This window comes from Solenopsis invicta, chromosome 7 (assembly GCF_016802725.1).
Source record: "Solenopsis invicta isolate M01_SB chromosome 7, UNIL_Sinv_3.0, whole genome shotgun sequence".
In the NCBI taxonomy this organism is placed as follows: Eukaryota; Metazoa; Arthropoda; class Insecta; order Hymenoptera; family Formicidae; genus Solenopsis; species Solenopsis invicta.
Window position 1 is genome coordinate 1,756,713 of NC_052670.1, and position 15,899 is coordinate 1,772,611.

A 15,899-nucleotide genomic window follows, 5' to 3' on the forward strand; every position below is an offset into this window, starting at 1 on the left:
ACGCGATCTCAATAAGATCTTAATTAGATTACATTTTAACAGAAATTTTGATTCAACGCGCAATCGCCGAAATATTCGACACATTAACAAATCAGGCGAAGTTTATTAACTTTGTGAGTTAATCAAGAAAGGATTAAAACTGAAATTGAAATTAGAGGAGCTTTCTCTGGATCAACTTCGCGTTGTCACGTAATCTGTGACCGAAGGTATATACCCGGTGATTTCATAATAATTCATCTTTTATTCATATACGTTTAATATATTCGTTTAGAGATGTAGCTGCGAGATTCGTCGCGGCGAGAAAGGGGTGAATTCGGCGGGCGCGGCGCGGTACGAACGGTTATTAAATCCCACGTGTCAACGAACGATCCGTGCTATACGTCACTGAATTAACGCCAATAAAACCGTTCGAAGTCTGCGTTGATTATCGAGTTGACTAATTATGTTCCTCTTTTTTTTTTTATTCTCTTTTCTCGCAAACTTTCCCTTTGATAAATCAAAGTTCTCCCGTGACGGAATAACGAGCATAAAATTATGAGCCATTCGCTTCGCGCGATCCCGGAATTGATCCGGTTCTCTCTCTCTTCCTCCCCCTTTTTTTCCATCACCCTCTGTTCGTCCTCTTTTTAATTGAATCGGATTATGGAAACGCGTCGGGCATTTCAGACGTCGCCCGTGGCGAATGTCAATAATCTTAAGTGGCCGTGAGAAGTGGGATTACTTGAAATTCATTGGATTTGCTGAAATCCCGAGGTGCGCCCGGCCGCGGCTTTTTACGGAATCGCGAGATACGGAGAACCGAGATCGAGATTGCGTGATAAAGGAGCCAGATGTACGGTGCATCCGTACATCTTGCGCCGCGTGCGTCTACTAATAAATTTACTTGCCGACGTTGCACATAGGTATTCGGCTTTTGTAAAAAGAGAGCGATGTATTCGGATCGCTATTGCGGACGGGTAAAAAGGATGTAACACGGTGTTCTAGTTTTTCACAAAAAGAGCGCGACGTGTGTTCGAAATTCAGTTCCTGTAACGGAAAATTTTTAGTTTTTCTCAAAAGAGGGATGATAGTCAGTCCCATTGTCCTAAATTTTATCCGTTAACCGGCTCTTTTTAAAGAAGCAGATATCGGTGAGAGGAAAAAATACGTAAAAAAAAATAATCACGTTTGGCAAGTCAATTGCCAGATATCTAATATTAATTCCCTTAATTCCTTAAGTCCCATTAATTATCTGTTTCGTATCCGATCAATTTCATTCAAGAAAGTCGATATTTCAAAGGTATTTAAATTGAAAGGGGTTTTCTACAAAAACTGAACGAGTCCAAAAAACAAAAGTAAATTTTTAGTAAACAAAAAATATTTCGTCTTTGAACTGTATATTTATTGTATAAATATGGAAATTGTTTCTGGACATATAATAGACAGAAAAACAAAGTTTTAGCTTTAATTCATATTTTGAGAACCCATTTAAAGGAAAAAAAGAATACATCCGTTTGTTTGGTTCTTGCGGAAATTTTATATTTGTTATCTACTCTCTAAAATCTTTAAAGTAGAATTCCATTCTAAAAGTGTAAAAATCCTGCCAGTCTTGATAAAGAGTGGCAGGATTTTCACACTTTTAGAGTGAAATTCCACTCTTTTAAATGAAATTCCACTCCAAAAAATTTAGAGAGTATTTATGTTATAATATAATATTTCACACGTACCTTATTTTAACATTAATAATGACAAAAAGTAAAGAATAAAATACTATTTAAAATATGAGCAACAATTTTTTCACTTTTTATTTACAAAATTTTACACGTTACTCTTAAAAACATCCCTTTTATTTCTCTTTATATATACGGTAATTTTTCTTCAAATATTTAATACGAACAAAGATTTAGGCTTTAGGATTGATATTTTAAGAAATCCATTTAAAATATACCTCCGCACTTGTTTGATTCTTGCCGAAGATTTTAAATATTTATTATCTATTACATTTATATCTTTTTATTTGATTCTTTTCAGAAAAAATTGTTCAAATTGCGACGCTGCTGACAGAGAATGATTGAATACAAACAAGATTTTGAAAAAAAATGGACTTGTTTGGTTTTTGTAGGAAACCTTTCAATTGTGCATTTTATTTTTTCCCAAAAAGAAGTACAGACATTTGATCTAGAAATTTGAAGGTATGTTCATTCAAATTTTTTAAACTTTAAGTAGATGGAAAGGTGATCAGACGCTATACCTTTGGTATGTGATTGGATCGACAACACTCTATTTTTGTATTATATTATAAATGTTAATACTAATCCTAATTTATTGCAAAGTATATATCAGTCAAATTTGATTGTTACTCGATACCCGTGCTAATATTAATTTTTTTTAACACAATGAATTTATCTTGTTATTTGCAACATAAAAAAAATCAAAAATTTATATCAAAAGTTCTGCTTAATTAAAGGATTAATTTAAAACCGAATCGCCAACGTGTCTCATTCCAAGAATAAAAATACCGTGACGGATACACGTAACTTCTGCTGAAGCATATCGATCTTCAGGTCTGGCAAAGAATCTGCGGACGTACGGTGGTGTGCATGGCACGACGGACTTAACGATACTGCAGGTTTCATAAAAAAAAAGTCGTTGTACTCACATGTACTGATCATAATTCACGATACAAAGCCGAAAACAAGGCTAATGTGATCGGCCGTAATTGCAATTCGCCTCGCAGACAGTCGCGGTGGGAGTCCTTCGCGACTAAAGCGATGCCACATAAATTGAAGCATGTTGTACATTGGCACGAGTCCAAACACTTAAGAGTTTACATCATTCCCGCAAAGTCCATATATACGAATATATATGTCGGAACGCACCCCCCGATACACCTAGGAAATATCAGTATTTCAGTCCGTCGACGTGTCTTGAAAGCGCCAATACCTTGCATCTTGAAAGTGGTCGATGCTTTTAATAAGCATCAATATTTTAAAATGCCTCGCGTTTCTATATCGCGGCGCGTTCACGCCGCGACGTGAGGCGATCTGAATAACACGCGGCTACAAATTCGCCGATCGTAAGATCGATTTTACATAATTATCCGCCTAACGAGATTACGAAAGTTATGATATCGGATCGTGACTTAATACTTTAATGACGCCGCAAGTTTCTAATAAACCAGGCTATTTATAATCTCGCTATTTATGTAAGCATCGCCGCTGACGAGCTTCAAATTGAATCGAAGTGCGCGAAATTGTTTATCGATTAAAGCGAAAACGCGGGGCGTCGATTTATTATATACTCATCGTTATCTGGCCTGACATTAAAAATCCCTCGCGGCTGTATAAAGCGAAACGCAATGGACATCGGGTCGCCACCGTCTAAGAGGGTCGGCGTTCCTCCCCGCGATCGACGTCGACTGGTCGTCGTCGTTGCAGAAAAGGGTGAACTTTGCCCGCAGCGCAAAGTACTCGCGAAAAACGCAGACGAATTCGCGGCACAAGTTTGCGATAATCGATCGTTAAAACGGCACAGCCATTGTCGCGCGTTTCCGAAAAAAAGTATCATAGAGAGAGAGAGAGAGAGAGAGAGACTCGGTCAGATCGTCTCAAAAATGGCCGTTCGCTAGTTTTTTCCTTCTCGGGAGTGCAGGAAGAGAACGCGATACGACAACGCTCGGCGTGTTGAGCGTCGCGGCGCGGCGCGGCGCGGCGAGATTCAAAATGTGCCGATTGTATCTGTTGGTGCCAGTGACCCCCTATTGATTCCACGCTCAGCGAAGCACAGACCAGACCCTCTCGTTCCCACCCTTTCGCCCTCTACTTCTATCTCTTTCTCTCTCCCTTTCTCCTTCCCTATCTCTTTCCCCCTCCCTTTCTCTTTCTCTCTCTTTCGCTTCTTCGCCACCCTCTCGTTTCCTCGTGTTCGACCACTCTCTATGCACCCACCCACCCACCCACCCACCCTACCCTCTCGCTCTCTTACACGGTTACGCGCGATATATCGCTCGCTCACAGCAGTGTCCCACGCCAGCGAGCCCAACATCGGTTTTACCCTGTAGTAGCTGCCAGCCGACTAACCGACCAACCAGCCTGGACGAAAATTTTAACTCCGTCACGAAGGCCGCGCAAAATCCGCGTCCTAGCCGCGGCCGCTCGTGCGACTCGGTGCATGTCTCGCAACGAGGTGGCTAAGGCAGCCGCTTTTCTCCCCTTGACACAATGAAGGCGAAAGATTATTAACGGGGCTAAACGTTCCGCGTTACTTCGTTGTCCTTCGTTCCTCACGAAACTCTTGCCGAGCCACGAGATTGGCTTGAAAAAGTGGCCGGAGAGACTCGAGAGAGTTCTTAGAGACCTCTGAAAAATCCGTAGAAAAATACGCCTCTCCGTTCGAGACCTTCTCAGTCGGACTTCTTGCGCGTTCTATTGTTCCACGGAAGCCATTAATTTTGTTATCGGGCTGCAGTATTTTGCAGTACCTTTGAAGTAAATAATTGGCTTAAAGCGCACTCTTTGACCGGATGCTTTCTCTCGCGATTTCGCAGTATTTAACATTGAATGTCCTGGTCGTCAAATCGGGTTAACATCCTGCTAAAGTTCGCCAGACATGAATGAAAATTATAAAGATCTGTTATATACAACGGACGTTACATATCTATACTTTTGAAATTTCGCAAAAATGTACGTCTATAGTCAGAAGCTTTGATATCAGGTTCTGCTACATTAAACTTCTCGGGTCGCGTAAAAACCGCGATCGTGCGCGGCTTAAAGGAGGTTCGATCAATCATAATTTTAACAGTTATATATTCTTTTTTTTTTTTTTAAATAAGCGTCGTTACGTTTTATATGTGGTAACTCGCGCGCGATATATATTCCACGCTCTTTATTTCAACCCCGTCTCCCCCGTGGGGGAGACGTTCATTTTTGCTGTTCCGAGCAGACCCCTTTAAGCTCTTTAAGAGCTACGAGAAATTTGTTTGCGTCCAATAGAAGGCGCCTGTGATAGAGTTCGAAAACAGGAGCAAGTCGATAGTAGCCAGTGGTAGTTTCACTGGAAATCGCACGACGAAGAGTTACTGGGACAGCCGGTCTATACATATGCCATTGTCCCCTCTCCGTTCGCCTTCTGAACCTACGTTAAACTGTAGATCGTAGATTAATGGCTAGTAGACTGTGTTGAAAATGGGGGAATGGAACCGTTTATAGAGCGTATTCCCATATTTTCAAGGAAGCCGTGCGCTTCACCGCTGTTTTCGATCTTTATTACGACAGCCATCGGTCCATAAATTTGCGAGAGTGCTCGTCCACGCGCGTTTTAGCGCGTTTTACTTTATTAGACTGCTACCTTTTTTTTATATATATATGATTCCCATGAAGAGCGGTCGCTAAATTTATCCCGCGGAATTTAAAAAAGGCGGTACAAGCGGTATATATTATAAAAAGCGACGCGAGGCGAAAACTCGAGCGACTCTTAACACAGTAATGTACTCCATGGAAGCGCGACAGTTTTGCAGACGCGTGAATAAACGCGATGCTAATGGGAGGTGATGATGATCAGACATCTGTGTTTCATGCTGGAAACACGCGGCGAGAATTACGGACATTTCTCTTCGGGTTAAAATTAGCTCCTCCGGTGCAATCTTCCTCCATTCCAGTAGGTGATCACACGTCCCGTCATATATGATGGAAGATTCATGGAGGTGGTCCCATTGTTACACGGGCGAGGAGAGGCTGGCAGCGCCGCCGCCGTCACCGCCGTCGTCAGTTCGTTCATCCCCGTTTCCGCGCCAAGCAGGCGAGAGCGCACTTTTATCACTGTCGAGAAACGGAATTCTCGTTCCAAGTTCTACGCGCATATAAGGTCTAGATTCCATGGCACGAATTATACGCTATTTGGGCCAACGTATGCCGCTCGCGTGCTTCCGTAATTCCGCTTGTTTCACAATTGGGAAGAGAGGAGCCGATACTTTCCATCACGAAAAGTGCGGTCGGGGTGGTGGTGCGCGCAAGATACTCGGATATCGCGTGTGGCAAATTCTACTTTTGTCCCGCGCGCGTACTTTTGTACGTTACGCAAAGTTATGCTGCCGTTTACAGAATAAATCATGCTTTCTTCAACAGCCACGCAGCGGCGTCCGCCTGTTGTATATTATTACGCAAACTTTTTCCCTTCGCCTTTCGTTTCCCCTCCGCTTTCAATGGGAAATTTCTCAAACGTGGAGAGTGGGAGGGAGAGGAAAGTGGACTGGATGCATGTAACAGAACGCGGATCCCGCAGTCTCTCGTCTAGAAAATGCCACGTGAAACGACCGACGGGAATACGTTACCTGTCGGATGCCGAGTGGCGGCGGACGCGAAAGGATAAATCGAGTTCAGCTATGCGAAACTAATAATGCCGCGTGCCTGTCCGGCGTTTTCCCTCGAAACGGAGCGGCGCCGTTCGCTCGCTCGCTCGGCTCGTGCAGCTACGTGCTTCCGCAAGTGAAGCCGATATATAACGTGGGGTGTATAATATAAATTAACGAATGTGCAGGGTGTCGTTCGCTCCTTTACGTCCGTCACTTCGTAATTCAGCGCTGACTCACGCGCCGCACATGCCAACCGAACGCCGCGTACAATGACTCATGCACGCGTACGGTATCTCCTCCCTTCAACATGACGAATTAGGGTACGTCCTCGAGAAGAAAGAAAAAATAAGCTACACTGTACCCTGTATGGTCTGCCCAAGCTTTGTGATTTTTTTCCAACTTTTTGCCGAGTCCAAAATTAAATTAGCCACTGATAGCCAAATTCAAAATAGAAAACATTTTTAATTGATTTAAATTGCGGGACAATTTCAAATATTTACGTGGGTGCAGTAAAGAGCTTCAGAAGTGCCATTTGGTCGTATTGGATACATACGGATCAATACGACCTAATTATGTTTTTTGTTTCTCGTTTTCACAAAAAGTGTTAGAAAAATGAATAATAAAGTGATTTAACGTTGCATTTGTAAGTTTACAAGTTTATTAACACATTGACGTAAAATAGGTTAGTTATTATTTATTTATTCAATAGATCGTTGACAATAGTTCTTTGGGTACTCTTACGTGTCAATGTGTTAATAAACCCGTAAACTTATAAATGTAACGTTGAATTACTTTATTATTCATTTTTCCAACACTCTATTAGCTTATCTTAGTTTTTTCCTTTTAAATAGCGGTTCGGGACGTGGATTAAAATTTATTTGGAATAATAAAAGTACCGAAAAAACACTACATTCAATGTGTGTGTGTACTACATATTAATCTAGGTCTAGAGTATTGATTCTATTTTACAAAGTTCCCTTTCTTTGATTATATGCAGAATTTTGTAGTGACGAAAATATATATTAAATACAGCAAAGTATAAATACAAAGCTACAATAATGTGAATTGTGATTAATAATAATATTAAATCAAAAAAATTCTACCTTTGACCTCTCACCGCCAACAACAGAATATTCAAACCGAGTAGTCAACTGTTCAAGCAAATTGCGTTAACAATTTGTACGACGTACTAGCGTCGCACGTTCAATTCACCATGTAACTACTTAGAAACAGTAAGTAGACCATACTGGATACAGCCACCTTACATTGGAACACCTCATCACACGTTTGAGAACTAACTTCGGTTCAGTTTCAATTTCCGTGTTCAATTTCTGCCCGGTAGATACGTACAGATAAATAATCCCCTTCCCCCTGCCACGAGAAGCAAAATATTTATTTATAAGCGCAACTACGTCGAGAGTTACTTCGTGCCACCCTCACCTCCCATCTGTCCTCAAACTGAATTCGCGATTGCCTTACATTCGAACGCGAACGCGCAAGGTTTCTTCCAATTTTGACGAACTTTTCGAAGTGGGTTGAACAGCTATAACAGTAAGTACCAGCATCAGCGGCGGCGGCGGCGGCGCGCGGATGAGCGCGCGGGGCGTCGACCGCGGAATTTTCACAAGCCCCGTGCGGGAAAAGTGCTGTTAATTAAAAGCGTAAAGTTCATCGCGGGTAAGGCGCACTGAACCCGCGACGAGACTTCGCATCGCATCGGAGTTACTGCATAACAATAAATTCGGCGCGGAAAGTTCGCGGCGGGGGGTTGGTTGGTCGGCTGCGCATAACGGGCGCTGCTCGAGGTAATAACTCGAGTTTCGGAATAACTGTTTGCTCGCAAATTTCTACGCGAGGAGAGGAGAAACTTCCACCACTTGTTTCGGCGAAGTACGTGTACGACGCGCCAGCCCGTTGTGAAACGAAAGAAACTCGCGACAGATAATTATTGTCGCGTAATTAGGGAAGATTCAGTCCCCTCGGAGACAATATTACTCTCGGAATTTCGTGCCAAGTTTTGCCCAAAACTCGCGCGAGTGACTATTTATAAAAGATTTTTAAAAGAAGCTTTTTGTTACGTTAGAAAATTGGAAAAGTTATTTTTGTCTAGCGTGTCAGTGAAACTTTAAAATGTATCAATGAAAATAACTTATATTGAAGGCGTGTTAATAACTTGTCGTTATTTATGAAAATCGGAAAAGTTGTTTTCGTAAACGCCAAATTGTTGTGTGAGAGATTAAAAATGTATCGATACGAGTAATTGATATTTATATTTATATCGAAAGTATGTTACTATTTATTATTTATGAAAATCGGAAAAGCTGTTTTCGCGTACACCGGATTGCGTAAGAGTTTCGAATTGTATCAATTTATCGGAAGCGAGTGCTAATGCAAAAGTTCGCATACGCGTGTACGATTCAAGTTGGATATAATTTCGAGATCAATGACGATGCGTCTGCAATTGTTTTTCGCGGTAATCTCTTTCGAATAATTTATCCTCGACAACTCTTTGGACGACCGGCTGCCCGCTCGTTCGAACGTATTACGGTCTCTGTGTCTCACCCCGTATACACCACTGACCCAACCCTACCGCACGCGGTGCTCCAATCCCCTTTGAACACCGCGGCTCTGTATGGAGAGTATAACACTTTCGCGGTGTCGCGCACACGAGTGGCGCGGCATGGCGCGGTATGACGCGGTATGGCGCGGCGCGGCGCGGGTTGTTGAGTGGCGCGTTGTTCTCGCGCGAGTACGACCTCGTTAGAGCAAAGGGAGGAGCGAGATTTTTCATTCGTTTACAGAGCGGTTCGAAACTGCAGCGGGATACACACATTTCGGCGATGACCCTTTTAGATAACTCGAGAATCGTCTTTCACTACGGCGAATTTAAAGCTAGCAGCGCGAATCTGTACGTTAAGGCGATGCTGGAGTCATCAGTTTTGTCGATGAGCCTCGACTTACACATGCGATTTACGAAAAATACCAACAAACTCCTGCATACTAGATTTCACGTAAAACATATACATAATTTGTCAAACCTTCTATTCTCTTAAATTAGGCTTCCCGATTTAATTCCAACGATTCAACATTATTCATACATTTATTTTACATCTAGCTCTGTCTTTATTTCGCACAAATAGCCTGCACGACATTTCCACGAAGTAAATGTACCTGTGAATTAACGATTTTGGTCGCCAGATTAAAGAAAAATTCTATAATTTAAAAATTGTTTTCTGTTCTTGGCAAAAATAGACTAGAGCCGTATACACTAGCATATGTGTTTCAATTCTGTAAAAAGAATTATATTTCTGTAAAACCATTACGAAGTATAACTTGTTTAACGAAATGGTATTTTTGCCAGTAGTACAGACGTCTCCAACATCGCTTTAAATGTCTCGAGTTTTGGAATCTTTTTTGAGAGAAAACTCATTTTGCGATCTCGGAAAAGAAAGATACGCAGGAAGTGATGTTCCTTTGACCCATTGTACCTTTGACCACATACTACCTTGTGACTTTATCTATTGAATATTTGTAAGAGTAAAAATATATATTTGTAGTTCGACTACTACAAATGCTTTATATACAATATACAATTTTATTTATAAAAAGATCAATGCTCTTGTAAAAAGTCATTTATTATTTTAATGTAACAAAACAAAACAAAATAAACAATTCACATATCCTGGCTTATGTGTGAATTGTTTATATTGTTAAGTAATTATTTAGAAAAAAGTTGTTAAAAATTGAACACTCTCAAATCCAGTTTACAGTTTATAAAATTAACAATGAATAGAAAGTGAACAAATGCATATTTTTGACCAGTATTGTACCTTGCAAAAGAAAAAATAAAATGAAGGTAAAGCCAAGGAAAAATTATGAAGAGAATATAAAGAAACGTTATTTTTGTTAAGACTGAATTGTATTATGCTGCTGTTTTTATCTTATTGTGTTCAAATGAATTTTCGTATATATTATATATTAAATTCCATGATGTACAGATAAAAGTATAAAAATTTATCTTGATTAATTATCTTGATTTCTCTTTATACACACCTTTTATATATTGATCAGAGGTACGTACCATCGTACGCTGAGAAAAAAGTGTTTGGTATTTGTAACTATAATTGCATGGTAAAATAATTATAAGGTTAAGAGCTCTATTTTTATAGTTTATTGCTGCTTTAATGTTACTAATAAATATCTTGTGTTATAATCCTCCTATGACACAATTTTATTACAAATTATAATACAATAGTTTTCAAATATTAATATATAGTAAAATGTCAAAATATAAAATAGTAAAATAAATATTTTATATTACCAACAATTATAGTAAATATAATTATTTTTTTAACATTTGTTTACTATTTACGTAGTAATAGTTAATAGCTGTAATTTTCACTGTTTCTAAAACAATTATAAATATATAGTTGGCACTAAAAAATGAATTTTTCTCTCAGTGTAGGTGTTAGATCTTGAATCAATAATCAGAATTCAATGTTTCTATAATATTAAAAAAGTATATAAAAAAATAATAATTTAAATTCACAAAAAAATATATATCAATATCAATATACTTGAAAAAATATTTTGTAATTGTTTTTACTTATACGCTCAGACACAAAAATGAAACTTGCACGATAAAAAATTGTCAAAATTGGTCAAAGGTACTTCCTCTACGTAATCGAATATGAAACACGCGAAGGCGGATTTATAGACAGAGACATTCGCGAGATCGCGTCGTTCGTCCGATATGCATACACTTGAAAATGCGGAAACGCGTTCCGCAGACGCGCGAGAAGTCGCGCCTCATCCACGTCGCATTTAACAAGCCGCAAATCCCTTCTCGCTATGCCCGCAGAATGGACATCCTGCTGCGAGACATGAACGCGCCGTGGCGATGACAAGCCTGATCTTGGAGAACGCCGACTTGAATCGACTCTTTCCGAAATGCCGGCCTAGGGGCGGTCCACCCCCGGCCCCGGGGGCCTCCACGCAGAGCAGCCAGCAGCCGCATGACAGCCCCTGCCAGACGGAGGCCGCCGCTATCACCACCACCGCCACCGCCGCGACCGCCGCAACAGCCGCTGTCACCATCGCCTCTACGAACACGTCGACGAGCGCCTCCGCGATATCGGACGACATGATCGACCTCGAGCGCGACACCTCCGACAGGCAAGTTAAACCGATTTACCGAAGGGCTGGGAGGGGGAGAAGGACAGGTGAGGCGGGATCATCGGGTTGATTGGGCTAACTCCGGAAGTACATCGGCGAGAAAAAGAAGCCGATGGCTAACAGTGATTTGTAGACCTAACGTTCTAGTAAATGATGCGATACACAGAACGTATCTCAGAAATTGGCGTCGGTATTTTAAGGACTCGTTTCACAAAGTGGGACGATAGAGAAAATTTATATGTGAAGCGTAAATTGCACTGCAAAAAACGATGTTACATTATTGCAACTGTTTACAATAATTTTATATTACGTCACTTTTTAATGATCTCGTAACGAGCAGGATATTAACGATATCGCGAAAAAATTTTATTTCTGCACACATTTTTATTACGCAATTATTCCGTTTTATGTCTCACGCAAAATTATAAAACGGTTAATTATGTAATTGAGGAGCCAGATGGAGCACAGGCGTGCGGAATGAAGATGAAAAGCTGCATCGCCGGAGGAGTATAAAAAAATAATTAAATTTATATGATGAATTTATACGTCACATACACACACACACACACACACACATCTTTTACTACAATAATACTTGTGTTTGAAATAAACCTTTAGGGAAATATTATAAAAGAAATATTTTGCGCGGTAACTTTTCCATTATTTCTCTCGCCATAAATACTGAAAGGAAATATGTCAACTCGTCTCAACAAGTAGCCGGTCACTTCTAAATCTTTTCTTTTTCGCCAAGTTACTTAGATAATTTCAAATTTTTGAGGGAAGTCGCGTCAGATTCTTCAAACTCCTCAATTGAACTTTACGATTTCGATGATTTTCACCATAAAGCAATAGTTCGGAAACGCGTTTCTTCTTTTGTTTTTTAGTTATACTTTCTCTCTAACCGATTGCCAATTGTTAAGAGTGCCAAGTTACGTTCGTAGGTATAGGAAACGAGCGAATGGCAGAAAAAAATCAGGTTCGCTGTCCCGTAGGACGGCGAGCGTGGTGCCCGGTTTCACGGTCGAGGGCCAGCTGCCGCACGCCACAAAGCCGCTTTCGTCGAGCTCCTCCTCGGCGTCCGGGCGCAGCGAGGACGCGCCGCAATACGGTAGCCTGCCGGGTAGCGATCATCAGGGACAATCGCAGCAGGACGACAGCGGACCCGAGGGAAGCCCCGTGTACATTTTGACCTCGGCCAAGGGAGGCGCCAGCTATAAGCTTCGGGATTCAAGGTAATCAAGAATCGTTTAACGTGTTCCCCGGAAATGTAATTAACTCTAAAAATACCGACGGCGCGCGCTATTTTGTTTATTACCAACGGAAAGGTAATATTTTACGCCCGCTATACGAATGTAGCAAATCGCCGCTACTTTAGTCGTCGTACTTTGGAGTATACACAAAAATGTTATTTACAAATGTTTCTCTAAAATTAAAAAAAAAACATGGAATTTCAAGTCAAACTTTTAATGAATACAAAATATACCTTATTCTGCATCGTTATAGTCATTGCGATTATAATTTAAATATATTATAATAGTTAAATGTGTCAAAGAATATCGAGTTAAAGAGAAATCTCAGACTATTTGTACACTCAAAAAAATTTGTTGATGTAGGTAGATTTTTAGGTGTCATAACAAAAATTTATCGCTATTTTTTGCATTTGCTGAAATATTGTTTGTCATATATCTAGAATTTATAGCAACAACATTTTAACAATATTTTTTAGAAAATTTAGGTCTCGCTGCCAATTATACACTGAGAAAAAAATTATTAAATTTTAATAAATATTTATTCGAATAGTATTAATGAAATATTTACTTAAGCTACATAAATATTTATTTTATAAAAAATGATACTTAAATTAGTAGTTCTTGTATTAAATAAATATATATTTACATCGAGTAAATATGTATTTTATTAGAGAGCAAAATTACTAAATTTTAATATGTATTTCATTATATTTATTTAAATTTAATAATTTTTGCTCTCAGTATGCAGTCAAATTTTATAACAAATATGATTGAGTTTAATATGAGCACGCGCGACAAAAAAATTTTACAAATAGTTCAGATTTAAATTCTGTTTGTTATTTAAATAAGTTGGCTAAGTAACCAACATATGCAATATCACAATATTTGCTAATCATTCATCTACATTAGTTAATTTTTTTAGTCAAAAAATTATAGCCGTACTTGCAAAACTATTTTTTTGAGTGTATCACTAATAATATTGTTATTGAAAAATTTTTTAATACTTGAAAATACAAATAAAAGTACATTCTTGTAAAACAAAATTTGCGAATAGGTTATACTCTATTCGTAATCAGTAAATCTATTCGGTATCAGTAAACTTTATCGACCTATTCGGTTCGATATTTTCAAAAAATTGAGTGGTAAAGTAAAGGAAAAAAAAAACGCGAATATAGTAACAGCACGAATGAAAAGTGCGCTAAAGGTCACGGTTTCAATATTTAAAAACGAAATGAATTAAAATAGAAATTAAAGTTAATTGAGGGGCGTTCGAATTACCGAGTTTGAACGGTTAAATCGCGCGGAGGAATCGATAACGGGCGGCAGAAGCCGACGTGTGCGAACACTTGTGTACACGCAAAAGTGTGTTACGTGTCGTATCGCGACGTTAAATTCGAGCGTTCGCTCGCGATGAAACGTGTCCGTCGTCACGATGAAAGTCCATTTGACGTACGGTCTTTGTGTGTATCTATAGTGGACACGAACGCCCGGTTTCGATAGCCGATACAGCTTCTACAGAGGTTTCCACAGAGCTCGACATAGAGCGACGACGATTCTCGCGCGCCATGTCCATGTATATTCAACGGGCCGTTAATTTCAAGCTTAATACCGGCGATATACCCGGGCGGAAATGTCAGTCAAATATCAAGCCTCTCTTCCTCGCGCCTGCCGTTAATGTGTCGCGCGCGGGCTGTCCTGATGTATAGGCAAACAAGTCAATATGCCCCGCGACAGTGTAATCCGTCCTGCAAATATTTTTTCCCTCTCTTTCCGCGAACGTGACTTCTCACGACGACGAAACGTCGTCTTCGCCGTCGGCAATAACATCGCGCGATTCGCAGCCAGGTCGCAGCCAGTTTCTTATCAAAGGACTCGAACCATTTCGCGTCCTTTGAAACATGTCCGAGCGTATTTGAAAAGTTATATTTCTAATAAATATCATTAGGGCCCAATTTAAAAGGACTCAATTTAAAAGGAATTACTTAAACACTCTTATAGAAAAGTATACGCAGAAAAATATTTCATACGAGGAAAAAGGTAATTGAGTAGTAATCGTTTTTCTTAACAGTTACAATCGACTATTATCGATTGTAACTGTTAAGAAAAACGATTACTACTCAATTACCTTTTTCCTCGTATAAAAATATTTTAATATAAATTTATATAAATGTGACAATTTGAATAATTGAAAACAGTGAAGATGATAAAAGTAAAATATATGAAACTTTTATTTGTTAAAATATATTTTATGAATTTATAAAATTTATGAATATAAATAAAATTCTAGAAAGTTTTTACATAATTTCAATAATTTTAAAAACTTTATTTAATATCTATAATAATTAATATTCGTGGAAAATAAAAATTAGTAATTTATAATAATAATAATAATAAATTATGCCTGCAATTCTTTTAGTAAATAATGATTATTTTTAGCAATGAATATTTTTCCAATAATTATCTTGAAATTTATTTCAGATTTATATCAGAAATTTTAGAAAAACTCGTTATCATAATATCATAAAATTTTATCGAAGAAAAGTCAGAATAATAAGTAAATTGAATTTTTTTTCATCTTAACATTCTTGATTGAAGTATTGCCTAACTTGTAGCGAATATATTTTGAATAAATTCGATGAACTTATAATTTGCCGATACATATCAACTTATGAAATAAATAATATTCATTTAGTTCAAGTAATTTACTCTATATATTTTTCTACACATTTAATTAAAATCAATGTTACTTGTTTCGAACAAATGGTGAGTTTATTTTAAGACTATTATCAAGAAAATACTGTTCGCAAAGATAATCGTTACTAAAGAAGATAGCCAAAATTGATTAACCTTTTTTTGTTAGCACTAGATTGACATATTTCTGCATGTATTGTAAAAAAAAACTATTATAAAACATGATATAAAAAGTTATTTGATTCGAAATTTTTTGAATTAACTATGGGGCAAAGACTCAGCGCAATATTATCCTCACGTGGCGATTATTCAAATACTCGGATATTCTAAATTTCTGACGATATTCACACCGTAAGACATATGAATAAAATATTTCTTGTATTTCCATGATAAAGAAATGTAGTTTTATTAGTGATATAAATTAGAGCAGAAAATTTTGGCTCTTACTACATAGT

The 15,899-nt window shown here is 38.6% G+C and overlaps 1 protein-coding gene across 20 annotated transcripts in view; it reads left to right on the top strand.

Annotated features, from left to right (window-relative positions):
• LOC105196047 overlaps window positions 1–15,899 on the top strand; it is a 54,833-nt gene that overhangs the window by 13,129 nt on the left and 25,805 nt on the right. For 18 of the 20 annotated variants that reach the window (XM_026130485.2, XM_026130484.2, XM_026130498.2 and 15 more), the window contains 2 exons: window positions 11,190–11,503; window positions 12,445–12,735. In XM_026130485.2, the coding sequence (XP_025986270.1) occupies window positions 11,229–11,503; window positions 12,445–12,735 (566 nt within the window). In that variant the 5' untranslated portion in view covers window positions 11,190–11,228. Of the gene's footprint in view, window positions 1–5,365; window positions 7,880–11,189; window positions 11,504–12,444; window positions 12,736–15,899 lie in introns of those variants that run through there. The other 2 variants (XM_026130488.2, XM_026130495.2) reach the window with 2 other exon arrangements.